The sequence below is a fragment of the Falco cherrug genome, chromosome 7 (genome assembly GCF_023634085.1).
Source record: "Falco cherrug isolate bFalChe1 chromosome 7, bFalChe1.pri, whole genome shotgun sequence".
Classification (NCBI taxonomy): Eukaryota; Metazoa; Chordata; class Aves; order Falconiformes; family Falconidae; genus Falco; species Falco cherrug.
This window is the reverse complement of record NC_073703.1, coordinates 6,764,664-6,792,091: the sequence shown is the minus strand read 5'-3', so window position 1 is coordinate 6,792,091 and position 27,428 is coordinate 6,764,664. Positions and strand designations below refer to the sequence as shown.

Genomic DNA, 27,428 nt, shown 5'->3' with positions numbered 1-27,428 from the left:
TGACAGCCTGCCCACACCAGAGAGTCCTGTCACGTATATAAAACAGCCCTGCAGACAGTGGGACTCTATCTTACTTCTTTTCTGATCATAGTTCAGGCTTGAAATGCTGTTAATGTTAGAGCTGGGGAATTTTCTCCTGAGAAAACTTCTTCCATTTTCTTTTTCTTTTTTTTTCTTTTTTCTTTTTCTTTTTTTCTTTTTTTCTTTTTCAGCTAAGTCTGGTTACAGTTCCTCAAGTCTTCTGTGTGAGGGAAGGCGATCTTGGTGGAAGTGCCACTATTCTATCCTTGAAGAAGGGTGTGTCTTGCATATCAGGGTGTTGCTTTTATTGACGGTGGAAGCAGCAGATGGTGCTGGTTGTACTTTCCTAATCAGAGACTCAGAATTTGCTTGTCCCTGTGTGGCCTAGTTTTCCTTGACTTCAGGATGCTTCTTGGTAGATACATGCGACATTCTTAAGACAGCAACACAATTCATGGCAGCTTTTCATGCCCCTATCCCAGGAGTAATTTGTGGAGCGAAATGATGCTCTTTGAAATCAGCTGAATTTCCCTTTGTTTGAACTTCTCCAGCAGCAGCAGCAATTCAGCCATGCAGTTGTTGCGATTATTGCTTGGGTTACTCCCAAAACATGCTGGTTGCTGCTTAGACATGTAGGAAGTCTGAAGTGCCCTGAGACCTTGCAGTCTAAAACAAAACAGGGGGGTAGATGCGAACAGTTTTTGGAGGCAACATAGGTTAGCAGTCTGTCAGCTGCAGTTTGGGTTTTCTTCTCTGTTGTTATTGACTTTGATCCACCATAAATTGCTCCAGGATGCAATGTGGGGGCCTGAGCATAAATTTTGACCGGCTTCTGGCTTTTCTCAGGCAACATGGAAAAAACATGTTGAAAACCAGTTGTGCCTGCAGTTAGGCTGCCAGCAGTTAGGCTGCAATACAAACAGTTCACAAGGTATTACCAGCTATTCAGCAGCAAGAAACACAACGCCACTTGTCCTCTGATGTATAGTCATCTTGGCAGGCCTAGAGTTCCTCCCTCAGCACCGCAGAATTCAGTCACCTGGAGCCCATCACCTTCAAAGATGCGCATCACCGTGATTTTAAAAAATTGAGATGTGAGCGTTGATGTGTAATTGCCAGTGAAGGCCATTTGCTTTTGTGCTGTTGCTTCATGGTGATTCCTGCCAAGGAACATGACCTCATGTCCTGCCTACAAAGTTAAGGTGAAGGCTTTTGGTTCAGAGCCTTGGTGCCTGTTATGTTTTAAAGGTGCAATTTGTTTCCTGTCTTGTTCCAGGTCCTTTTTTGGAGTTTCCAGCATTTCTGAGTGATTCTCTGGAAGTCCTTTATCTGAATGACAATCAGCTGGACTCTGTCCCGCAGTCCGTTTGTCATCTGAAAGGTTTAACAGAACTTTACTTAGGAAAGTAAGTCTGTGTCCTGAAAAAGCTATGCAGTATTATTTCCATGTTGTTTTAGTGACCAGTCTTCTGTGGAGCCCCACCCCAGATGTCCAGTGCTTTTGAAGTCAAAAAGCTGGAAATAGTCAGCCCCTTGTTAGAACCTATGCCCATCATTTGCTTTAGATAAGGAGGAGGCTAGCCTTTTGAATTAGGGAAGATGATCTAATGCTTTGAACACAGGCCTGGGAATCTAATGTGCCTCTAGTTCATTCTGGCTTTTTGCTGTCAGCTTCTGTAGCATTAAAGTCAGTAACTCATCATTTTTGCCTTTATTTCCTCAACTATCCAGTAAAGATGATTAGACTTGTCTGCCTCAGAGGATAAATTGAGGTTATACATCACTTTTAGGATGGAAATTACTATTAAAGTGCTGAGTAGTTTTATTAAAATGTTAATGGAAGATTTCTGCAAGGAGAGAATAGTGTAATCTGAGAGTCCGTGAGAGCAGCTACTTACACACAAAGCCTGGTTGTTGGTAGATTTATTTGTTTTTGTACAGTAACCCTGGTATCCGAGAGCTTCCTCCAGAACTTGGACAGCTGGCTAATCTCTGGCAGCTGGATATCGAGGAACTAAATATCAGTAACGTTCCTGCAGAGATCAGAAAAGAGGGTAAGGCTGATCCTGTGTGTTCTTTATTAAATTGACTGAACATATAATGAAAATCGCTTCCTTTTAACGGTCCTGAACAGGAACAGACAGTGTGTGCCCAAGCCCTTGTTGCGGTTAACTGGAATTGCATAGGGAAACCTACACATATTTGCAAATTTGATAACCAGTGCTAAGCTCTGGCTATATGATCAGTTTCAGATAGATCACATGTTAAAACGATGACTTATAAATGCAATATTTGATTTGCAATATGCATGCCGAATAAATTCCATAGCTTGCTTCCTGAATGTGTGTACTTTAGGGTATTTAGAGAGTCTTTCTAAAGACTGAAGTGTTTAGGATCAACAGTCACAGTCACATTGAAGTGACTATTGTAAGCTGCTAGATTTTTGGATCTATTACAGTACTGTCTTCTTTTTTGTGTGTTTTAATAAGAAAATCCTGTGGGAACAAAGTTATTAGGAATTAGTCCTTCTCCAACACACTGTTGAAGCCTAAATCTAATTTTAACTGGAAACATAAAAGTAGAAGGAAAAACTGAGTATTTTCCAATACTAAATTAGTATTTTATGTTTCCTTTCAGCTTCTGAAGCATACGAGCCACAGCATTTGTTTCTTCTTACAGTGCTCCATTGTAGAGTCACAGAGCAGTGACCTTTTTCTGGGGTCTCTGTCTCAGGTTTGTCACTAGAGGTTTCTTTGTTTATTCTCTGGGTTGCCTCAGCCCGCAGCGAAACTGTAGGGAAAATATTAATTCAGCTGATGTGTTTGCAACAGTAGGTTTTGTGCAGTCCTGCTGTACATATGTATGTTTGTAACTGCTAACCACAGATAAAGCCTGTTCACTTCCCCCCCATAGGCCCTAAAACAGTGCTGGCATACTTAAGAGCACAGCTGCGCAAAGCAGAAAAGTGTAAGCTAATGAAGATGATCATCGTCGGTCCTCCACGACAGGGAAAGTCAACGCTGATTGAGATCCTACAGACAGGAAAAGTCCCTCAGATGATGCACAGCGATGCCACCATACGTACAACAAAGTGGGAGCTCCCCAAGCCAGTGGGACACAAGGCAAAGGTGAAAAACAGTCAAAGATCCTTAGCCTCACTGGAGTATTTGAGCCCTACAGTGTCCCTTATGGGCTGAAATTGCATGCCCTTTTACAAAGAACCATTTCCATCACCTGTGAGCCAGACGTTGCAGGTGATGTGGTTTAGACCCATCACAATTCCTCTGTTTCATTTCCAATTGGTAGTAGAGGACAATTCTCTTTTCCTGAGCACTCAGCTTTGTGTCCTAAAGAGAAAAATCCATGTGTAGGCTGCCCAAATTACTGACTCTATACCAGCTCGAGCGGGTTTTGGACACCAATTCTGAGAGAATGTTTTAAATCAGCTTCTCTAAAGCAGATTGTCCTTGCATTTGAGGCCAGAAAATGAGACATCAGTACCTAAAGTTGGACTTTCTCGATATCAGAACTGTCCTAGGTGGGGAAGGTGGGTAGAAGGTAGGATGCCTGACTTCTGGTGTGATCCAAGGATGTCTACTGTGTACCTTAAACTCCCAAATCTCAGATGGCTCATTCAAGGAGTGTGTCAACCCATACTGAACTCATTTGGACAACACTGAATTCATTCAAGCATTTGTAGGTGGCCCTGTCCACCGCCTGCATAGTAGCACAGGGTTTAGAGCGTGCAGAATTGGTCCTGAGGGTCCTGAGGTCTTGTAGAGCTGAGGGTGTGCAAACACATGGCTCTCCCTTCCCGGATGACAGCCATGACCACCAGACTGTTTTGGAAGGGACGAAGGAGCCTGCTGAGTTCAGCTCTTGTACAGCAAAGAGTGCCAGGCCAGAGACAGAAAGAAAAAAAAGCAAGCACAGCCTGACTCCTTAAAGAAAAGACTTTGGTGGGAGAAGAGATTTGTGTATTTTCTATTGAAAAGCAATTTAATAAAATAAAAACCTAGACAGCCTCAGAGACCTGGAGTGGGATCAAGGTGCCGAACGGGCTTTTGTCCCTACCTCTGAGTCTCTGTCACACCATACAGTCACCGACACCATACAGACACACAGCTGAAGGTTTTTGGGATGAAAAAAGCAGTCCTTGTGCTAGTTAGGACTTGGTTTAAACAATATGGAAGTTATTCCAGCTGTTTCTGGGAGGCTTCAAACTGGGACTATGCGAGGAGCCCTGCTGAGATACTTAACTCCTTGCTGAAATCTCATAGGGTAACTTGTCATGTGGGATCAGTCAGTACTTGGACCTGGACCAGTAAATGGAGCCCACTTGGTGTTTCGTGATGCTCTGAGGGTGATGGCTGGAGCAGAGTTTATTTTTCTGCTCAGTCACAAGCTTCTTGCCTCCCCAGGGCCAAGTGATTTAGGAGCAGAGCCTTCAAGGTATGTAGGTGCTTCCTACTGCAACTGGGAGCCTGAATACTGTGTCAGAGGAGGGCCGTGCTCCATCCTAGCGCTATTGTGGGGCTGCATGGAAGGATGGCTGCTGAGATACTTGGAAGGGAGCCAGGGCTAGAGGCCTCCGTTTAGATGATTCCCCAAAAATTAGCGAGTCAGATTTACAGTGGCTGTAATTGTGGCCCATCTCTGATGTGACGCACCTATCGGAAGCCTCAGAGCAACATGCAGGAGGTGTTTATGAAAAGCTTGAGAAGTTTCTCATCTTCTGAGCATCTTATATTCTGTTTGGCTCAGTTAGGGCTGAGCTCAGTGGAAGTGATTTCAGCAGGGGGTTTCCTGTTCTCCATAGCAGTGGCAGATAAGTAGCTGCAACAGTCCTGTCGAGCGTGGCACAGACAAGGATGAAACAGTTTCTATTCCAGATGCAGTGAAATACTGGGCTCAGAATGAGACCCTTGTTTGTACTGGAGAATCCGCAGCATTAACTGGAGATTTACCAGCATCAAGGGCACCTCTATCATTTTAGCAGCAAGTAATTAGTCTTGATTTCCTGTGGGGAAGTGGTAGCCATGCTTAACAATTGCTTGTTGATTTATCTTTCCTGGAGGCACAATTAGGACATTGAAACCCTTCTTGTGTCATACATTATGCAGGCGTAGGTTTGTACTTTGGCTATTATCTCCCTGTGATTTACTGCAACCGTTTGATTTGAACACTTCTCTTTGTCTAAGTAGGTTGATTCAGTGGAGTTCAATGTCTGGGATATCGGAGGCCCAGCAAGCATGTCTACAGTCAATCAGTGTTTCTTCACAGACAAAGCATTGTACATAGTGGTATGGAACTTGGCACTGGGGGAAGAAGCTGTGGCAAACTTACAGTTCTGGTTGCTGAACATTGAGGTAAGAAGTCACTGGTGGACTCTGGGGTATCTATTTATCAAGTAGTAGCTCAGCACAAAGATACGTGATTATTACAGATTCTTTTTGGTCTGCTTTCAAAAATTCCGCAAGCTATGATTTTTTCATAGCTTTTGGAATTAATTTTCCATTATGCTGTAGGCATATCGTTATATTTAATGGTTTAAATTTATCATTTGCTTTGTTCTCCCTCACACACATCAGAGAATGAAACAAAAGCTGATTTATAAACCCCTGCTAAGTAAGGCTGAACATACTTAGTTTGGAATTAGTGTTTGACCACACTGTGCTCCGAGGAGGGTTTGAAGCATTTTCTTTCTTGTGTGGGTTAGACACACATTAGTCTTGAGGTTATATTTTTAACACTTTAGATTCAGGTAAGCTAGAGAGTATCTCCTAGACAGCTCTCAGCTGGGACTCAGAACTGCAGTGAATTCATTAGTGTTGGTTGATTTTTATAATACCATGTTCATAACTTTTTGTAAATGTTTATTATTTGATATCTGTCTTAACATTGCATACACAAAAATGGGCTCTGAGCCAGTCCCTCTCAAAAAAGAAACATCTTGATGTTACAAAAATATTAGCTTAATGGTCAGCAGCAGTCAAAAACCCAAACTAGGTTACAAAGCTGAAATCATAACTATGATATTTCAAAAATGTATGATGTGCCTGTGTCCTTAATGTATCCAGCAGGTACATAGTAGCATCAGAAAAGTTACAGATAAAGATGAACATCATGGTTAAAAGTATGGAAAAAGTTTCTGAGTACACAGCAAGTAAATAGACCTCTTCAGCTTGGGAAAGGCAAATGAGGAGGGCTGCATGTAGACTCCTCAGGGTAAGGGGAAAAACCACAAGGGAGTCTTTGTTCATGATCTTTTATTATAGAAGAATTAGGAGAGATCAGATGAAATAATGAGATGGTAGCTTTGAAACAAACAATAGGAAGTATCCTGAACACAGCAGATAGCTAACCTGTGCAATATATTGGAACTATGATGTGCTGTGGATATCAGAAGTTGAAAAAACAGACTGGTGGAAGAAAAATCCATCAAGTGCTATTAACTGAGAGATACCATCTCGTGGTCAGGAAATTGATGAGCAGCCTGCTGCTGGATGCTGGGAGAACACACCAGGGAAAATAATGTCTACATGCTTACCCTGTGCCTATACTCTCCATTAGCCTCTAGGCAGAATATTGGGCCAAGTGGGCCCCTTGGTCTGGCATGGTACAGCCGTCACTTCTGCATCTGCACAGGGTTTGAGTTTGGTGTCGTTCAGGTTAGGATATTTCAGTGGGCGTCATAAGAGACAAATGGATTGACTGCAAATAAGCATGTATTTCTGCATCTGAATAGTCTTCTGTGGTCAGAGTAATTTGGATCGGCAGCCTGACCCCTGCTTAAGCCTGTGCAATCCCATTGTATTTGGCAGCATGGTCCCTGAAATCTGGATACATTCCAGTGCTGTAATGCAATCATGGAAGGGTTGGAAGAAACCGCAAGATCATCTAATCCATTCCTTTGCATTGATTTAGGATTAAGTAGATTGAGACTTTTCTAGCAGTTTATCTCACCTCTCCATATACCTCCAGGCAAAAGTATGTGTAACTTCCCCAGGTATCCATTCCAGAGTGTAACTAGCCTTTTTCAGGACATCAGAGTTAGATCTTCTGGCTACAGGTTAAGCTAACTTATTTTCCTTTGTCTGGGTGGACATAGTCCCCACCATTTAACTGACTTGTAGCAACTTAATGCCACATAGCAACTCCCTTTATGTTAAGCCCTGATGTAATGAGGCCAGACCGACAGTCTCCCTCTTTGCAGTAGCAGCAGATGATTAAGGCATGTTCTGTAGGAGAACTTCTGTAATACCCAGATCACTTGTTGCTGTTGTCAAGCTGCCTCCGTTTTACATACATTCCATTTTATTAATGTATATGACTACCCCCTCTTAAATATTATACTTTTCACATGTCCTCGCTGTATTTACCACGATGTAATCTGGATGATATCATCATCAGTGTTTCCCCTTACAGGCCAAAGCTCCAAATTCAGTGGTGTTAGTGGTAGGAACACACCTTGATTTAATTGAAACAAAATTTCGCGTCGAGAGGATAGCAACTCTGAGGGCATACGTCTTGGCTCTCTGTCGGTCTCCGTCTGGATCCAGAGCAACTGGCTTCCCAGATATCACATTCAAGCACCTGCAGTAAGTCCTTGTGCCTTTATGAAGCTCAGTCACTCTATTTTATGTCACTTCAAACAATTTTATAATACTTGATCTCCTTGGCAACGGAACTGATTTAAAGGCTCGTCAGCATTGCGTTTCATCTATTTTTGACTGAGATAATGTAGAATAATCAGAAGTACAGTGTTGCTCAGGGGTCTGAGCGTGGGCCTGAGAGCTGGAAGATCCAAAGTCATGACCTTGGCCAGTCTGGTTTAGGGCTCCTGCTCCACTCAGGTTTCTCACCATTAAATGGTGATACAGTTTTATTAGTCACAACGAGAGAAGTAATTGATTAAAGATTGAGTAATTAATGCTGCAAAGCTTGAGAGCATGACTGCTCTAGTGTGGGTGCCACAGGGTTTGTTAAGAGGGGGCTGTGTGGTAACCTTGTTCTACCTGATGTGAGAAAGCTCACGTGGCAGTGTTGGCAGGATGAGGAGTGGGTCAGCCCCCTGAGCCCCCAGCAGTTCAAACCTGTGCCATCTGAGTTCACCGGGTGGGATAACGGAGGGGTGGTGCTGTCTGGAAGATCAGTGTCAGTCAGGCCATGCCGCCTCTGCAGCTCCCTCCCTTTGGCTAACAGAGAATGCCCTTGGAGAGAGGAGGCTTCTCTGGCTGGGAAAGAGGTGAGTCTGCCAGCCAAGGGAGCGCACAGCACAGGTGGAGCATGGATTCAGCAGGCTGACACCAAACAGTGTGAAATTGCCAATGCCTGGGGCAAAAGCAGGTGGTGGCTGGCAAGTAAAGAAGGGCGTTTGCAATGTCCCCGGCACTTTGCATCTGCTGCCTGGCAAAGTCATCAGGAGACCTCCCATGCATGCTCTGCTCTGCAAATGCAAGCGCTCAGTCGAGCATCCCAGTTGGCTTTTTCCCATTAGGAGAAATACCAGGGACCCAGCATGAGGCCCAGAGACTCACGATGAGAAGGAGAAAGTTTTGTGCTTCAGTCTCTTCAAGCCTCTTTTCCTATCACCACAGAGCATCATAACATGATCTCAGTCATTTTTTCTCAAGGGGATTTTCTTCCACCTGCCACACATCCTGCACGTTCCCTTTCACCTTCCTTTTCCCCTGCATTTCTTCCCACTGGAGTCATGCCTGATTTCATACCTCCTCCCTCCCGTGCCTCTCCTTCATACCCCATTGTCCACCTGGATGGGGCTCCTCTAAGCAGTGCTCTGGGCATCCGGAGGAGTGTAAGGAGTGTTTGTTGTGAAAGCCATGTGTGGGTGAGCCTGGAGTGCTTTTATCAGTGCTGGTCCTCCAGTGTCACTCCAGTGAGTGCACACTTCCCAGTGCCACTGACAGCTAAGGTTTAAGATAAAGCATATTGCTTTAGAAAACTATTTTCTGTCTGCCATGGGAACATGTGTAGGATCAGTTAGAAAGACTCTTTGTTGGGGAAAGTGGAAGAGAACTGTTCTTATCCTGCCCACAGCAAGACCAAAAATAGTAGGAGTTGGAGAGAGCAGGCTTTTAGCTGTTAAAGAGATGATGAAGGCCAGCTTTTAGGATCTAAGCATCAATTCCCAGATCACAGGTTCCAGCTGAACAAGGGCCGGAATGAGGGTGGGAAAAGGTGTCTGGTAGTCATCATCGTGTCTCTTTGATCTAAGGCAGGGAGAACTGGACTTGTCTCCAGCGACTGCCGGAGCACCATGTTTTCCTCCCTCCTGCAGTCCCTTCCAGGATGCGTGCAGCACTGAAGGGAAAGTGGGTGATGGCTTTGGTTAGTCTGACAGGGAAGTCCCCAGAGATCACAGTGCACAGGGGATAGAAAAGCGGCGCACAGTGAATGAAGCAGGCAGAGCGGAGGTTGGCCTAATATGTCTTTTCCAGGCGTCTTTGTATTTTTCTCCAAAGCTAAAAATGCTCACTGACAGCCTTCCTCCCATTCATCTGGCACAGGAAATTTAAAGTCGCTGATAAGAGAAAGTGGGCCTGGAAAGGAAGCCAGTGTGCTGATAAGGTTTGATAATCTTCACCCTTGCATGACTTTTGCAGTGAGCTCTCATGTAAGACTCTGGAAGGCCTCGATGGACTCCGACAGCTGATTTTTCACGTCACTTGCAACATGAAGGATGTTGGCAGCTCAATATGCTCACAGAAACTTGCAGGGAGATTGGTGAGAACTGTTCTTTCTAGCGGTGATCCTTACCAAAGTGGGGCGTTTTTGAGGATTGGTTTTGGATTGGGAGGTGAACTTCAGGAGTTACTGTTGATGCAGGAGGCATGTGAAGTATGTAAGATAGCTATCTGGCTTTGGGAAAAGACAGCACTATAGGATCCCTAAGATGACTGAGCCAGCTCAACTCCAGCAGAGTGATTGCTGTCTGATCCTGATCCTGCTGTTTTTCTTATGTTGCTTGTAGATACCAAGAAGTTACCTTAGTCTTCAAGAAGCTGTCCTTGCAGAACAGCATAGAAGAAGTCAGAATGATGATGTCCAGTATTTAACAGACAGACAAATAGAACTGATCATTGAGCAAACACCTGAAAATGATATCAAAGACTATGAAGACTTGCAAACTGGTAGGTCAGAGCAGACCAGTAATTTCTTGGAAATCAGGAGGTGTGATTGAAATATTCCATGAATAATAGAAAGGGGAGGGGAAGGAAGCCCACCAGGTAATTGCTGTGCAAAAAAACAGTTACGGTGTGCTCTATACCAGTGTTGAAGTCACTTTGGAAATTGCTAAGATACAAAATTAGCAATGGGGCTTTGTGGGGAGAGGGCTGGGAGGTTCCAAGGGTGATCTGAGGCTACTAATTTTTATTTTTTTTTGAACAAGCTTTGTCTGATTTTATTTCTGCTCTGTGCAGAATTAGCGTTGCCATGTTTTCAAGGCTATCTTCTCTGTAGGGCCCCAGTCCTGTGATCTTTATGGAGGCTTTGCACTGCGGGAGCCTGGGGGAGCCCTTCCCTGTGAGGATGGCAGGAGGAGGGTAAAGGGGAGGTGTGATGGGGACAAATACTGGCTGTAAAGGGGTGAGATGTGGGTTTTACAAGTGGAGTGCCAGATAGCAGCACTCCTCAGATAAATGTTACTCTCTTGGCTTGACTGCATGCTGGCTATATCTGGTATGCATAAAACTGCACAGACTGCCTCATAGCCTTACTCATCTGCACTGTGGTTTCCTAATGCTGGTCTATTGCTGATCTAGAGTTCTTTATTTTTTGCAGCGATTAATTTTCTCATAGAAACAGGTACACTGCTGCACTTCCCAGACACAAGCCACGGCCTAAGAAACCTCTACTTCCTTGACCCTGTCTGGCTCTCAGAGTGTCTGCAGAGGATTTTCAACATCAAGAGCTCCAAGTCTGTAGCTAAGAATGGAGTCATCAGAGCAGAGGATCTCAGGATGCTGCTGGTTGGGACGGGCTTCACTGAGCAAACCGAAGAGCAGTACTTCCAGTTCTTGGCTAAGTTTGAAATTGCACTGCCTGTGGCAAATAACAGGTATGTTGTTAATTAGAGGCTCAGCCAGGCGGGAGGCTGTCACCGTAAGTGGTTGTCTTGACAAGGATCTTCCTGTGAGAAAATACTTGAGTTCGTTACATAGTATAATGGAAGGCACCCATCCATTTGGGCTGCATTTCCTGACATGAGCATCCTTTGCTCCAAACAAGCTAGTCTGAAAACTTTCCAAGGCAGGTCTTTGTCCACTCGGTGCATTGAGGCTGCCGACAGACTCAGCCACCAGCACGGAGGGGCAGTGACACTGCCAGGGATGTGGCAATGAGCAGGTGGAAGCTGTAAGCACTCAGCTGGCACAGCTGCAGCTGAGAGAGGATGTGAGGCTCATGGCTACTGGGCCTAAAATATAGATGGGATGGAGTCATCTGTTTCCAGTGGAAGATCCTCACTCCAGACTATAGCAGAAAACTTTGGGTAATCAGTAATTATGTCAGCCCTGAAAGTAGTAGTATTTTATTTCTAGTGAAACCAAAGAATTATAGCTTTAGTGGCAATGTGATTTCCTTAATTTTTAGCCTCAGTAGGTGTTGATCAATAGTTTTCCTAGAAATGGTCTAGGAAACCTCATTCTCTTTAAATGTTAATGAGGCCTCCTCCCCTCTGCCCCCCATCTCTTTTGCTGTGGGCAGAGTTCCCTGCTATTTTTCTCTCTCCCATCTGCTTGGCGACAGCCTGTTGTTGCGTTAATGGTGAAACCATAGCCGTATTGCACTTTTGATGTGGCATTTGCATTTCACTTCCTTGCCCTTCCAGGACAGCATGGCTGCATTGCCCTGAGCCTCTCGGGAGCTCTGAATGCCAGCACAAGTGCAGCATTCTCTGTGCTGTCATTATGCCTGTCACTTATCCAGTCCCGGATGCCAACAAATTTTCTCAGGCTTAACACAGATAAAGCAGCAATGTTTCTGCTTAGTCCAAAATGCCTTTTGGACTCCTTGTCACTATCTGCCATTTTTCTCCAAGGCAATTACATTGTCTGTGCCTCGGGAACAAGGAAACTGCTTTTTCACGGCCTGCCCAGTCTTTCTTAGAACGATCCAAGCCACATTAGCAGAATATTCTTTCCCACTGATGGACTGTAGCTATAGCAGGTTGGATTAATTTAATGTTCTAGCCAGACACAGAGCAGTTATTTGTTACTGTGCTTCTGCAGTTATTGTCTAGATTGCCAGATAGGGTTTCTGTGCAGTCACTAGAGAAAGCAGCTGCCAGTTTCCCTTCTGAAAGGGTGTATGGGGGCATGTTTCACATATTTTCAGAATTTGCATTGGCTGTTGTTCAAGAGCATTGAATCACCATCTGTATTATAATCCACTATATAGTTGTGGTCCAGAAGGGCCTCACTGGCCTTCTTACACTTGTAGACCCTTTCTTGGATGCACTGAGGAAAATTTACTGGCTGTCACAGCATGCATCCACTACCTTTATAAAGCAAGAACTTTTAGTTTGATGCACTCCACTTTTCTGCCTAAGGTACATGTGCTTTAGCTTTGTTCTGCTTGTTAAAACAGAGTTGAAACTATGACCATTCTTATTTTAATTTATAAGTCAAAGAGAAATTTTTATAGGTTTTGCATTCCAAAGATGTTTCATAGAACAGATAATTTGATCATGTAAAATGTCATCGGATGTTATGGACTGTGACATATGGAGAGAGCTGTTTTCTAGTGATGGCTGTTTTTTCTGAGCTGATATTTCAGGTTTTACAGAATACTGCAGCTGCTGGAGAGAAAACATGATAGGCTTAAAGCATTGGATTTGGACCCAGCATTAGTTCTAGTTGTGTGTCTAGTCCCTGCCACTGTTATTTTGGTCAAGTCCCTTGGCTGTTTGCCTCATTTCTGTCATTATGCCCATCAGTGATGATCTCCAGATGCCAACACATTTTCTCAGGCTGAACACTGATAAACCAGCAGTGTTTCTGCTTATAATCAAATAAGATGTTTAGGCATCTTGGAATGTATTTGGTACAGAAGAGTATCACTGTCAACAGATTTATTGGCAGGTATTGAAAGCCATAAGCTAATAATTTTCAGAACAGTTCTAGTCTTCCAAAAGGTTTTAGTTTCCCAAATACTAAAGATCAGGACAAATTAATATTCTGTGCTTACTAGGAGATCTGAAAATAATTTGAAAACTTTGTGGTCTTCTACACCAGTGTAGCTCTGTTATTTCTGATCAGTCAGGCTCAGATAGCACTGTGTCTCTTCCACATTTGGGCAAAGAACCAAATAACCTGATTGCAGGAGGAGACAGAGCAAGGCAAGTGATGTCTCTGCTGGCATTAGCCTGGCAAAATGAGCTCTTGCCCTGGAGTTTGTCAGGGATGTGATAGGGAGTCCATCAGCTGCAATATGGTGCAGTGGGAAACCCTGTCATGTTGACCCATGAGATGCTCTTGTTCTGGGACTGGGATGAGAGCCCAAGCAGTCCAGTCCCTGCAGCCTGCAACTGCCTCCTTGCCACCTCCCACAACACCTCCTCTCCCCACCTTCAAGCTGAGCTGCTGTGGGTTGTTTTTGCGTTTGTCTTCTGTTGCACATAGGAGCACAGGTGTAATTCTCTGCTTACTACCAGGACCGAGCAAAAAAGATACCAAAAAAAAGTCCCAACATCACAACTGTTCTAATGACTCTTATATTTTAATGCATTTAATTTGTGATTGCACTGATGTCCTGCTCATTACATCAGTTTTAGCCCTGTCCAATAGCCCTGGCTGAATTATGTAATGTCTGTTTTGCCTCTGCTTGATTCCATAGTGTAAATTAATTTCTCCATGTGTTGCTGCAGTGCCTTTAATCTAAAAGCTTTTTTATATGCAGTAGGCTCTGACATTAAAAATCTCTTTGGAAACTGAATTGCCTTACTATCCAGTAACAATGTACTCACTGTTACAAGCTGTAGCTAAAATTTGAGCTGTTGAATTTGATGTGTTTCAGCTACCTCCTCCCTCATCTGCTTCCTACCAAGCCAGCACTAGATATCCACGGGCTCTGCCACCAGACCTCAAACACAGTCCAAAGGGTCTTCAAGATGAGTTTTGTCCCAGTTGGCTTTTGGCAAAGGTTCATAGCCCGAATGTTAATTAGCCTGGCAGAGATGGACCTCCAGGTAGGTTACTGTATCTCTCTGCAAGCAAAAGACAACAACTGAAGTTGTTGTTCAATATAACTGTAAGTGGGTGTCTTCACATCCAGCTTGCTTCAGTCACAGGCTCACTTTATTTGAGTAAATAGGGAGAGATGAGACTCTGATTCTGTTTTCGTAGTAGGTGTCATTTAGAACAACAAATTGGCGCTGGGGAAGAAAGCCAGTGTTCTCCACAGCCTCTTTATAACATGATCCCCTGGAAGGTCTCAGTACCTCCAGCATCTCCCAATTACAAGTAATTGGAGTCCTGCCTGCAACTCTTGTCCGTGACTGTTCCACTGGCCCAGACTCTGCTCATGTCATTTGCCAGAGGACATCTGGACTAGCTCCACCGAAGTCAGCTATCTGAATCTGTATGGCTTTAAATCAGAAGAAAATTACAGGACTGTTGCCTTAACGGGATAATGAGTGCAAGCAGGCACCCTATTAGTGCAAGTGGTATGCATATCGTTAAAGTAATGTGTGTAAGGTTCTGAAAGCTAAGTGAAATGTGATGTTGTTAACAGACGTATTTTTGCAGCAGCTTATATCTGAAACATAGCCCTGCTGGAAACCATAATAAATGCCTACAAAATATTTTTAGTACTACTGTGATAGCTTCTTAACAGCTATCCATTTAAGCTGTGATCTGTCATTGATGTACAGAACATGGAAAACACGATACCTGTTTATGGAAGATCCTCTGTGTTCCAGGCTTCTCAATCCATGGAATAACTTCACCTGTTTTAACGCTCTGTCTTGCCAACTCCTTGCTTACATCCACAGGGGCACTACATAACCCTAGAGCACCTTTGTAAGGGACCTCAGCCAGTCCTCACTGAAGTGAATGGAAATGATCCCAGGCACCAGTCCCGTCTGCAGACAAACGTGTTAGAGCAATGAGTACAGTGGAGTTCTGCAGATTAAGTCTTTGATTTTAAAACAAAAATACATTTTGCTTTAAGTGCTGGTTTGAAGTGTCTTGGAGAAAAGCCATATTCCTCCTACTGAAACAGGTGGAAAAGTTAACTCTCCACATTGAGGGCAAACTTAGTCATTCCCTAGAACATTTAGCTCTTCTTTACGGTTGTAAGACTTTTGCAAATGCAGAATTCATATAAAAAATGCCACGGTTATACAATTAACTTTGTTCACAAATACAAAATTGTTCCTTTTTTTGAGTTGAATTGAAAAATACTTCCATTGCTGCAAAACCAACTTCTACTGCATGTATTTTTGTTCCATTGCAAAATTTTTTCATGAGCACAAGTTGCTCCATAGTGGAGAAGGTATGACAGCACGTGTGAAGGCCAAAAAAAGAAGTCACCTTGTTGCTCAATTAAAACAACACCCTTATAAGAAATTTCAATAGTTTAGTGATTTTCATCTCAACATCCTTATGAGAAATTTCAATAATTTAGTGATTTTCATCTTTTCTGCTTGTTTCAGCTCTTTGAAAACAAGAAGAACACCAAGACAAGAAACAAAAAGGTGACCATCTACAGCTTCACAGGCACCCAAAGGAACCGCTGCAGCACGTTCCGAGTCAAAAGGACTCACACTGTTTACTGGCAGGAAGGTCTGTTCGTTACCTTTGATGGAGGCTATCTTAGGTAATTTGTGTTTGTAATGCAGCATGCATGACAGGGGACTAATAGAGTGTATGAAACATGTCATTTGAATGGAGATGAATGGGCCTGACTCGTGCTGTATGCTCACTCATCAGTAGAAGAGGAGGCTCTTCTAATAGACATAATTCATCTGGTAACAACTGGTGACAAAAATGATGAATAACTGGTTGTTTGGCAGTTCCGAATATACGAAACGTATGTGTTATTCAGCCACAAATTTAAAGAAGCCTGAAAACAGAAAGTGATATTCAGAGCAGAATTCTTTGCCAGCGTAAAATCATGCATTTTCACATGCAAAGATTTCCTTACGTCAGTGAGTTTTCCACTGAATCCTCAAACTTCACAACTGAGTGGCAGTAATCGGGATCAGTGGAGGTGTTCTATGCTCTCAGACCGTGTGCAGCAGGGACTATGGACTGCTGGTTTAAGCTGGCCAAGGCAGAGTGTCTACTAGCTGCAAGCGTGAAGAAAACCTGCTGTCACTGTTCTTTCACAAATTCAGAGTAGACAGCCACTTAAGACTTTCATCTTTGTAGTATCTGCAGATGCATTTGCTCTTTCAGTCCCTGGCAAGATAGGGAGGAACCATAGGAACCATTGGTGCTGTTGCATGGTTGGAGACCAGAAGGGCATAGTGATTTTCCTGAGTTCATCTAGGCTGTCTGCGGCTGAGTAGAGACTTGCAAATCTCAGGCTGGAATCCTTAATTCTGGACTATGGTGGTGTTCATACTCTTATCTCCCCACATACTTCAGGGAGTTACAGAACTCAGCTCTTTGTATTAAAGCGCTTTTTTTTTTTTTTTTTTTTTTTTTAAATGGGAATGGCACAAAAATTATTACGTCCATAAACTTTTCCAAACAGGTTTTAGAAGTTTCAGTGTTATTATTATGCACCGGAGTTTTATTACGAATTTTTAAAACTCCTAACCTTCCATCATTCTGTATGGGCCATTTCTGTCAAAACTGGCCATCATATTCAGTTCACTTAGGCCAGAGTTTTCTCTTGGTCTGACCTTCTGTAGCATTTACGTATTTTCAGAATTCTCTGCTAAGAGTCATTTGCAGAACAGACTGAAGTGAAAATCATTTTCATACGTGTTATTGTGTAACTCAGGTTTCCTGCGAGAAAGAAAGTCTGTTGACACTGATACTTAACAAAAGCTTTATGTGGCTGTCTTTTGGCTTTCTTACAGTGTCGAGTCTTCTGATGTGAACTGGAAAAAGAAAAAAAGTGGTGGAATTAAAATCATTTCCCAGTCAGAAGTGAGAGACTTCTCAGCAATGGCGTTCATCACAGATCATGTCAACTCTTTGATAGACCAGTGGTTTCCTGGTAAGAGAGCTACTGCAATTTTCTGTGCAGTGTTATGTCTTTTTAACAGAAGGTTCTTTGACAGAGCTGTCCAGGTGCGCAGTATTTTGTGTTAATTGAAGACGCCTCAGGCTCTGACAGTCTCATGCCAATAACATTTGATAAAAGCTCATAAACCTGCAGACAGATCAAGATTATTTGCCAGCACACCTTGGTCGAGACATTGTGTCTTTCAGTCTGTCAGTCACAGCAAGCACAGGTGAAACATGACAGTTGAAACAGGACCTGCTTCTGTGGGAGTTCGAGACTCTTCCTGTTGCTCATAGCAGGGGCAGGATTTGGCCTGAGCTACTTGGCACTGTCCCTTGATGGCAGAATTCATTTTGGCATCAGCTTGGATCAGCATTTGTCCACCATTTCTAACACCCTATAATTTATATAAATTGTGATGCGAGAGGCATGAGTGAATATGATACCAGGGACTCTGTGCCAAGGTAACTTCCTTGACTCCTGCAGTTGTTTTTCCTGTGATCAGGACAGATCCTGCTGTTACCCAGCAGGCTGTTTGCAACCCCAGTACACTTCGTTTAAAATCAAAACAAAATCTGAAGTGTTCTTTGTCATCCCACACTGGTCTAGAAAACAGTGCCAAAATCTCTTAATTGGAGGCTCTCTGGAGGAAACGGTTGTGCACTCTCACATATTCGTGTTCTGGATGTTATGCAGATAAAACAAGATTTTATTTGCCTTCGAATTAATGATAACATTAATCACTGAAACTTGAGAGGAGTCGTGACTTCAAAGGCTACGTCCTATATTCACCCTGCCTAATTGTAGGCACTTAATGGAGCCTGTCCCTGTCACCACAAAATCCTTCTGTAGTTAGTGGGAGAGGTGTGAGCCTCCCAAAGGTTTAGTCTTGTAGAACCCGCATTTCCCCCAGCAGGACTGAAAACATTGCCTGGGAGGGAGCCCACAGGAACTGTGTTCCTACCCTGGGTGCTGCAGGTGAGTGCTTCACTCCTGGCCTGCATCTGAAGCGCTCAGCCTGAGCACTGCGTGCCTCCCAGTCCACTCCCACTCCCATTCCCATGCCTGCTCTCCGCCTGAAGCCACCCGGCAGCTTGCAGTCTGTGAAGCAGACATGGCTGGGGCTCCTGGGCAGCCTCACAGCTGCCATCCTTCTACTGCAGGGTCATGCTCTTTAGCATACGCTGTGATCCCTATATACAGCTCACAGACACCCAGCAAGAAGGAGGTTCTCTCTGATGCTTTATTCATATACTTCTAATTTCTACTGGTCCTGCATTTTCTTCTCAAGCCTGTGCGTTACCTGTGACCAAAGCAGAGCAGCTGTTATGTCAGCAGTCCTGTCTCCTCAGTGCTGGCTGTCTGTGTATATTTTGCAAAATGCTGTTTTGTTATTCCAGTCAATACACTGCAGTAAATTGCTGCTTTCCTGAGTGTGACCATTTTCAGCCAGTGGATCCAGGTAGTGACTGCAGGCAGTTGAATGCACTAGGAGCTGATGTTCTTTCTCAGTTTGTGTGGGTTATGTTGTTCTCTGTTTGCTTGCTTGCTTTGAAGCACTCACAGCCACCGAGAGTGACGGTACGTTGCTGATGGAGCAGTATGTGCCCTGCCACATCTGCGCAGCTTCCAAGCCGGAGGAGAATGAGTGTGGTGAGAAGGCGGAGGACGTGCAGTACTTTAACATGGAGGACTGTGTCCTGACTGCCATTGAACTGGACTACATCACATGTCCTAACCACCCTGACATCCCCGTTTCTCTCCAAGAGCTGGTCCCAGAGCTTTTCATGACTGATTTTCCTGCCAGGTAATGTTATTTGATAGCCTTTGGTTAAGTTTCAGTGTACCTATGTAATTCAGTTGGGTTTTTTTCCTAAGTCATCTCTGCTAGAGGAACATACTGACCACAGGAAACAAATTCATCTGCTCTCAATCCCTACTCTGGCAATTCATCCTAAACTGCACTCCTGGTGGTCAGCATACTTGCTTAGACAATTGCTGTGTGCTGACCGGAGTCATCGCTTCAGGGGATCCTTTGAGATCATTGTGGTGCAATACGAAGGTCTCTTTTTTGAGTCATAGCTGTCCTGCATTGCCCAGTACTCTGGCCAGAGCTTTTCTGTAGGCAAAGTCTTTCGGGGAACCCAGAAAGGAGATTTTAATATGGCAAAACCAAAAGGAAGTGCTGCTTCGTCACAAGATTGGCACTGAAATCACCTTTAGTTTTGAAGAGTCTGTAGGTGAGTGAATTTATATAGAGACCACTAGAGAATTCACATTGAATCGAGGCTCCTGCTCAGCTGAGGGCTGTCAGATGTATTGTAGTAGTGTGGCAGTCGAACAGCTGAAACAGCTCTTCCCTACCCGTAGCAGTGCTGCCAGATCCTTAAGCTGCTTAACTGCATTCCCAGATGGGTTCAGTCTTACACCCCTTATTACATAGCGTGTAGAGCAAGAGACCTCCTGATAGCGAGCAGGAGAGGAGACCAATGTCTCTTTTGGTTCACACTCTCTCAGACCTTTCTGTGCCCAATACAGAGCCATGAGACCTCTAGACCAACTGTGTCTTGTTGGCTGCTATCAGAGCTTTCTGTGCTACCACTGGCCCCTGTTCCTTTCTTGGGGTCATTTTATGATGGGGCAAACACCCCATCAGCTCGACATGACAGCCCTCCTCACATGTGGTCTCCTAGACATCTATTTGATGGGCATGAGGTGAGTGGAGAAGTTTGAAGTGTGAACAGCTGTAAAAGTAGTCTCTGGAAGAGCAGGGAAATGATGAATTACAGCCTGGAAACAGTAAGCTGATTTGAATAATCAGGTTTCAGAGTGTGGGGCTGTTCATGAACGTCCTGTCCTGCCCCAGTGGAGAAAAAGAGGAACAGGAGGTAAATGAAGCAAAAAAAAATCATTAATACAGATAAATGGTACAAATATCTGTACCTGTGTCATCTGCTTGGAAAAGGAGCTTATGTGCTTTCCAGATCTGTTTGATTCTTGTGGGATAAACTAGTAAAAAGCTTTTTTTGCTTATTTGCCTGAATTACTTTTTTCTCTGAGAAACCTGTTATACCATGAGCCAGCAGAGAGTATACTGAGATGACCCAGGTAGTTTAGCTGATCCAGTCCTCTCAGTAGATTAGACAAGAACCTATTAGGGATTTGTGAAAATGTGAACACATTAAAACATTCATTTACAATGTCTTTGAAACTTTTAATTAAAAAGCTCCAATCTCTTTTTGGCAGACTGTTCCTGGAAAATAGCAAACTGGAATGCAGTGAAAATGAAAACAATGTTCTTGGCCAGGGTGGAAGTGGAACCGTTATATATCGGGCACGATACCAAGGAAAACCAGTGGCTGTGAAGAGATTTCAGATTAAAAAATGCAAGGGTTCTCCTACTTCAGCTGCAGGTACAGTACACAGAATCAGTGTTGGGAATCGGCTCTTGCGGTCTGCGATCCCAACTTAAGACCAAAGAGCCTTTGCTCTCCAAAGTGCTGGTGGCACCTGTTTAAATACAGCTTTGAAGTATATAGCAAAACTGATGTGTTTCCATGGAGGAGGAGGCTGCATCTTAGAGTCCTTCACGAAAGCACTTGTGGCAGTGAAGGTCATTGGCACTGCAGGAAGCTTCTCTCCCGCAGGTCAGTGGGTGGACTCACAGGGTGCCAAGGCAGAGCCCTCAGGTGGGATGGGAGGCAAGATTTCATCTCCTCTTCCCAAGCTATTTGGCAATGCGAAGTCTGGATTTGCATGGGTTTGCATGAAGGACTTGTGGGTCTCCACTTCTGAGTAAGTCTTTTACTCCATCTGTGCCAGCAACTACAGAAAGCATATTGGAAATCCTTCTCATCCTGCCAGCTCCTCCAGGCAGGGACAGGCTCTTGCACTGCACATGCTGTCTGTCCAGGTTTCCAGCAGAGCTTCAGTCCGTGGACAAAGGATAGGGGAAAGTGTCCTTCTGCTATCGGACACCACAGGCTGCTCAGGCAGGTCTGCTCTTTCCAAAGGTCATTTGTCACTGGGGCAGCAGCTGGCCTCCTCCACAGCTCAGGGGTTCACTACATCCTTTCCTAACAAAAATGAGGAAAGTGAGGCAATTACTGTGAAGGGTCCTTCTTCTGGCAGAGCATCTGGGAAAGGGTAGGGAAGACTCCTTCCACCAAAGGGTCTGCGATGTGGCATCCACACCCAGAGAGTCCCTACTTTAAAAAGCACAGCACGAGTTTTCCAAAATCATCCAGGTGACCTGTGAGAACAGTGTGTGCCAGTCGCACTTGAGGTTGGTGTTACAGGACCAGGGGAGCACTCTCTTCCTGAGACAGCCATATATATCCTGCTTATAGCCAATAAGTTCATGCATCAACATGACAATGCAACTTAAAGCCTTGCTGTTGGCATGACCCCACAAGCTGCCTTCTTCCTGCAGCATTTGCCTAGTGATTAGCACCTTCCGAATTATTTCTGACCTTGTTTCTCAGCTGGGGAGTGAGAAGGGGTTCGTGTGTCTTGCCAGATACCATGCTGAAACACCTGAGAGCTATGGATGCCATGAAGAACTTCTCCGAGTTTCGCCAGGAGGCCAGCATGCTCCACTCTCTGCAACACCCCTGCATCGTCTCCCTCATTGGCATCAGCATCCATCCTCTCTGCTTTGCCCTAGAGCTGGCCCCTCTGGGCAGCCTCACCACTGTATTGTCTGAAAACTCCAAAGGTAAAAACAGGGTGTCCCTCCTGGGAGAGCTCACTCTCCAAGTCATGGTAGTGGCAAATGGTCAACAGCGTTTAAATTACTGCTTGATTTACTGAAGGGGATTTTTTTTTTCCAGACTACGGGAAGTGGGAGGGATGGACTTGCTCCTAAACTGTGCCTTTGGGAGCCTGGTAAAAATTGATGCAGGATTTTCAAAACTACTTTGGAGACCTGGATTTTCAATTTCTCTGCAGATTAATAAGAAATGCATCTCGCTTCAGTCCTGCGTGGGTAATGCTCTGTTCTTCCCCCTGCAGATGGGTGTCTGGTGCTCTAAATTCTCTCATAATTATCTGTATTTCTGTTGCTGTCAAATGAATGACACTAATTCCAAGATAGGTTGAGGCCATCTCGCCCTCTTGGCACCTTGGCTTTGTGTCAACATTCAGTCAAACACTAACTTTCATCATAAGATTTAGGGGTCTAGAAGTGAAAGGGTTTAAAAAAGGCATCTAATAGAACTGTCAGACATGTATAGTAACACGAACAGTGTCATTTCAAATGATGGCATTGAGTGATGTTTTAAAAGTTTGTTAGTTATTGTTCTGGAGTTTAAAAAAGAAAGAAAAAAAGATTTTAAAAAAGCAGTTATTGCTATTGCAAGAACTGAAGACAGGCTGTTTCTTTGTGCCAGGGTCTTCCTTTGTGCCACTGGGGCACATGCTGACACACAAAATAGCGTATCAGATTGTAACAGGCCTTGCCTACCTGCATAAGAAGAACATCATCTTCTGCGACCTGAAGTCAGACAATATTTTGGTGTGGTCCCTGGACGTTAAAGAACACATCAATATCAAACTCTCTGACTACGGAATCTCCCGGCAGTCATTCCACGAAGGCGCGCTTGGTGTGGAAGGCACGCCGGGCTACCAAGCTCCTGAGATCAGACCTCGCATAGTCTACGATGAGAAGGTGACTGTGGTACATCTTTGGGGGCAGCCTCTGCGTGACAGCAGTGGGTGGCTGGCTTCGTGCATGGGGCTGAATTCCCTCAGGCATGGTGCTGCAGCACTAGCTTTCCCGCTGTGGTCTTCCTTGCTCTCTGCTCCGCCTACCAAGGGAGCTCTGCCCTGGTTTTCAGTCTCTGTTTCTGGCTCTAGGTTGACATGTTCTCATATGGGATGGTCCTGTATGAGCTTCTGTCTGGTCAGCGGCCTGTGCTGGGACAACACCAGCTCCAGATTGCAAAGAAGCTGTCTAAAGGGATCCGTCCCGTTCTTGGGCAACCAGAAGAGGTGCAGCTATATAGGATGCAGGCACTCATGATGGAGTGTTGGGACACTAAGCCAGAAAAGGTACAAGACAGCCCTCGTGACCAGTGCTTTCTGATTTGTAGCTACGAGGATCCAGCAGCCCTCTTCACACAGGACAGCTGAGCTTGCTCTTCCTACAGCAGAACAGCTCAGTTGCGCATTTACCCCTCCTGCTGATTTGGCCCAGCACTTCTGTTGACTTAAATGAGAGTTTTATGAACGAAATGATGGCAGATTGGTGGCCTTAGACATCTGCAGTGACATGAAGGTCCCTTGGCGTCAATCGCAGTTAGGCTATTGATTTCACCAGGGCGAGACATTACCCATAATTTCCAGAAACAGCTACAGCATCCTGCTGTCAGTGTAACTACAAAGACTTCAAAATCCCCAAGATTATAAAAAGTGGTATGAGGAGGAAAAGGGTTCAAAGTATGAGAAAAGGATTATGCTGCATTACGTTTTTGATTAATTACAAGTTGCTGTTTCAGAGCTGTTGTCCTTCAAAGGCCAGCTTGACTCACAAACAGCTAGACACTGTCATGACAGTGGGTCAGCTTCCAAAACTTGTCAGCCTGAAGAAATTAATCAATAAAATATGTAGGAGTCACAGACCAAACCATGGAAGTACAGAAGAGATTTGGCTTCAGTGTCTGAGATACAGAGGATGCTAAGAACCAGTGAGGTGGGATTTATAAGGAGAATTTGATGCAGATTTGAGAAAGTAGCAGAAGCATTTATTGAAGTAGGCCTACTTCTTGGCTCTCTAGCTTTAATCAATAATGATTATTATGAGTCTTTTATTTCATCTAGACCTCCAACTGTCTCGTGTGACGTATGTCTTTCTATTCTCCTTTCCCCACAGCGTCCACTGGCCATTTCTGTGGTAGGACAGATGAAAGATCCTACCTTTGCAACATTTATGTACCTGCTATCCTGTGGGAAGCAGTCTTCCTTCTTCTGCTCCCAAGGACAGGAGTACACTGTGGTGTTCTGGGATGGGAAGGAAGACACCAGGTGAGATGACTCACATTAGTAATTTCTTTCTTTTTTTTCTTTTTAAGTAAAAATCCTTCAGCATCTTCACTTATGCTTCTGGGAGGGAGGTAAAGAAGGTGAAAGTGAATTTGGGTGAATGCCAAGGAGACGGTGAACACGGTTTTCCCAAACTCTTTTAATTGGGAACAGTGGTTGCTTTATAAAGGATATTTAATGAGCTTAACTCTGCTTCAGTTAATATGAGGAGAAGATTAGGGCAGTGTAATGATTCACACACACAGGATGAAGCATTTGTACATGAGAACAGATGTGTTCTGCCTTTGCTAATGAGACCATTTAACACTAAACCTTTCCTAATTGAGGCTGCAGTTCCATCTCTGTTCTGCAAAGCAATTAAGCACATGCTTAAATCCTGTTGAAATCATCGGGAGTTAGCCACATGCCTGAAGCTGTGTGTGCATCCAAGTGTATACTACCAGTAAAATGTGTGCTATAGTGAAAAGGCATGTGCTTTAAATGTTATTAAATTGTGACTGAGATGATGGTATTTTGCTCAGCCACATGTGACCCATGGCTAGTTAGGTTTATTTTTATGGTTGTTACTAATTTTTATAGCCCCGATCTTATTTGGAAACATGCACAATCTGATCTAAATTTTATATTAATGTGTTCATTATTTGTAACCATTAACCTAATGGGAAAGGTACATGGTTTGTTCATGAACAATTTGCTTTGCTGTTTGTGGTGCCTGGTCAGTCGTTCAGTGCAGACAGTATAACTATTCCTGCTAAAACTGGTGAGACACATGGGACTCACAGATGTATTTTGAATGCATGGATGTTGTCCAAATATTCGCAGCAATATATCTCGGTGAATCTGCTTCCTGACTGGACAGTCCCACTTGCTGGAGACTGCTGAATAACAAATTACTTATATGTGGCAGATTTCAGGATGTGTAATTGCTTGTGCCACAGTTGGTAAAACATCTGGGGCTCACAGATGTGGCTGTGAATATCCAGTTATTGTTCAAACACCCAAACCCAATAAACTTCCCCAAACCCCAAATGAACAAAAACCTTTTAGTTACGAAAATATTAATTAGTCATATTTATAAATTATTTTATCACGTTACAGATCTTTGCTCTTATTTGGAAGAATCATGCTCTTCTGTTTATTTACTAGAATAAATAATGAAGCCAGATAATACTGAGGCAGTGCATTTGGAGAACGAGCACATACTCTCTTGAGAAACTAATGGGCAAGATGGGCTGAGACCTCCCAGCTATTAATTACTGCTATTCAGCTGGAGCTATTTGTCTCACAGCTGAATTATAGTAACAGACCATGTAAGTTCTCCTAATCTATTTCTGTGCAAAGTCAGATAGCTGAGTTTAAATTTTCACAGAAGCAATTGCATATCTGCCCCCTGAGGACCAGCCGTGGCACATCTGTATTTCTCTTCCTTTACAATGACCGTTTGGAGGGGTGTAGATCCTTGCATCATCATCCACATCTGGACAGTCGCGTTAAAGGCTTGGCCAAAAGTGCCGAGTCCCATCCTGTAGCAGTGTGGAGCCTGAATGTTGGCTATAGGAAATTATTGTTTGCTCCTTTCAGAAACTATACAGTGGTGAATCCGGAGAAGGGAGTCATAGAAGTGGAGAGGATGAGCTGCCCAGGAATGAAGCTGTGCTGCCAACTAAAATTCCAGAATGCCCTCTGGGCTGCCACAGAGGTGAGCCTTGCCTGCACTTCAGTGCCCCACTCAAGAGGAGCCTCGCTGGAAGAGATACCAATTAAGAGAAATTAGTAAAGCTAAGAGTGAGATGATGGGCATCTCAGATAAGCAGGGAGGCTTTGCATCTGCTTTCTCTTTGTGTATTGTTTCTACCTGTTACATAGCTGGTACCTAGACCAAAATCGTGCCTCCTGGTGTTCAAAGTGATCGTGGGAACCTCGGCTTTCCGAGGCAAAACTCTCCGGATTGTAGCATTTCTACCCAGGGTTTCATCTGGGAAATGTCCTTATCTGTAAGCGATAAAGCAGTGAAAGAAACCATGTGTTTAAGGGTGGGGTTTTGAAAGCGCCCCGAGGGATCTGCAAGTCGGTGGGAAATGGGTACCCAAGTTTTGTGTTCACCGGGGAAAACTGCAGCTAAAAAGATAAAGAGTGAGAGAGCACGGCTGGTTTATCCCTCGGAGCCCTGTCCACCCGTAAGGGCTGCGTTAAGTGTCAGCCGGTTCTGACACAATTGTTTGACACAAACCAAACAAAAAACGGCTGAAACAAATGGAAATGTTCCTGAAGTTTGGTGTGTCAGAGTTGGGGGAAAAAAGGCCACACTTGCTGAATAAATAATTTGTGTTGGTTCATTCACTCCGCCCTAGCATGGATGCTGTAACTGAGTGACAAGATAGAACTCTTTTTTTTTTTTTTTTTTTTTTTTTTTTCCCATAGGAAAATAAGATATTTTGACTTTTTTGGTCCCCAAGTAGAAGTAAAGTGCGAATATTCCTATTTTTTTTATAATAGTTAAATTTCAATAATCTTAAAGCATTGTATTCCCACTTTTTGATCAAAATGAAATGTGTTGCTATTCCCCAAACCAGGTGCTTTATATCAGTTTAGTGGATTTATGAGGTGTAGAGCAGGTGTAATTCCACATACACTGTAATTAGCTTTCCTTGCATTGACAAATTAATACAAAGTAACATAAAACATGTTTCAATTATCCTGGAATGTTTGGGATTTATGCAGTCAGGGTTGTCAAATGCTACTTTTAGATGTGGTGATAAAACACCTATAGTGGTGGTTTCGGTGGCTTTTGGATCGTGCGTATGTTGCCCACAACTCATTCTGGGGAAGGCAGCACCTGCTTTCTACCCACAGGCGGGGCGAATGCTCTCCAGGGAGCACAAAGAGAAACCCAGGGTTTGGATATCAAGAAATACAAGTAAAAACTGGTTTGGGAACCAATTTGATCTTGTTCAGGTCACAAAATATGAAAAGCATGGAAGATGATTGAGACTTACAGAATTTTTTGTGCTCTTTCACAGGACCAGAAGATTTCTGTGTATGGATTGCAGGGCATGTGTCCTTTAAAGTCTCCGCAGAAGGGTTTAGACACTCCTGCTACTGTGAGCTGCTTTCTAGTAATGCCTGTTGTGAAAAAGGTAAGGAGGAACCTAAAGGAAAAG

General features: G+C 43.9%; 1 protein-coding gene across 7 annotated transcripts in view; it reads left to right on the top strand.

Moving 5' to 3' along the window:
* Positions 1-27,428, top strand: part of LRRK1 (leucine rich repeat kinase 1) — an 83,235-nt gene that overhangs the window by 45,883 nt on the left and 9,924 nt on the right. For all 7 annotated transcript variants that reach the window (XM_055716239.1, XM_055716241.1, XM_055716238.1 and 4 more), the window contains 19 exons: positions 1,298-1,427; positions 1,963-2,075; positions 2,935-3,149; positions 5,226-5,390; positions 7,450-7,622; positions 9,648-9,768; positions 10,016-10,175; positions 10,828-11,104; positions 14,062-14,233; positions 15,701-15,864; positions 17,078-17,217; positions 18,784-19,033; positions 20,473-20,639; positions 21,746-21,943; positions 22,617-22,894; positions 23,083-23,277; positions 24,098-24,249; positions 25,849-25,966; positions 27,288-27,404. In XM_055716239.1, coding sequence (XP_055572214.1) covers positions 1,298-1,427; positions 1,963-2,075; positions 2,935-3,149; positions 5,226-5,390; positions 7,450-7,622; positions 9,648-9,768; positions 10,016-10,175; positions 10,828-11,104; positions 14,062-14,233; positions 15,701-15,864; positions 17,078-17,217; positions 18,784-19,033; positions 20,473-20,639; positions 21,746-21,943; positions 22,617-22,894; positions 23,083-23,277; positions 24,098-24,249; positions 25,849-25,966; positions 27,288-27,404 — 3,305 coding nt within the window. The remainder of the gene's footprint in view (positions 1-1,297; positions 1,428-1,962; positions 2,076-2,934; positions 3,150-5,225; positions 5,391-7,449; positions 7,623-9,647; positions 9,769-10,015; positions 10,176-10,827; positions 11,105-14,061; positions 14,234-15,700; positions 15,865-17,077; positions 17,218-18,783; positions 19,034-20,472; positions 20,640-21,745; positions 21,944-22,616; positions 22,895-23,082; positions 23,278-24,097; positions 24,250-25,848; positions 25,967-27,287; positions 27,405-27,428) is intronic.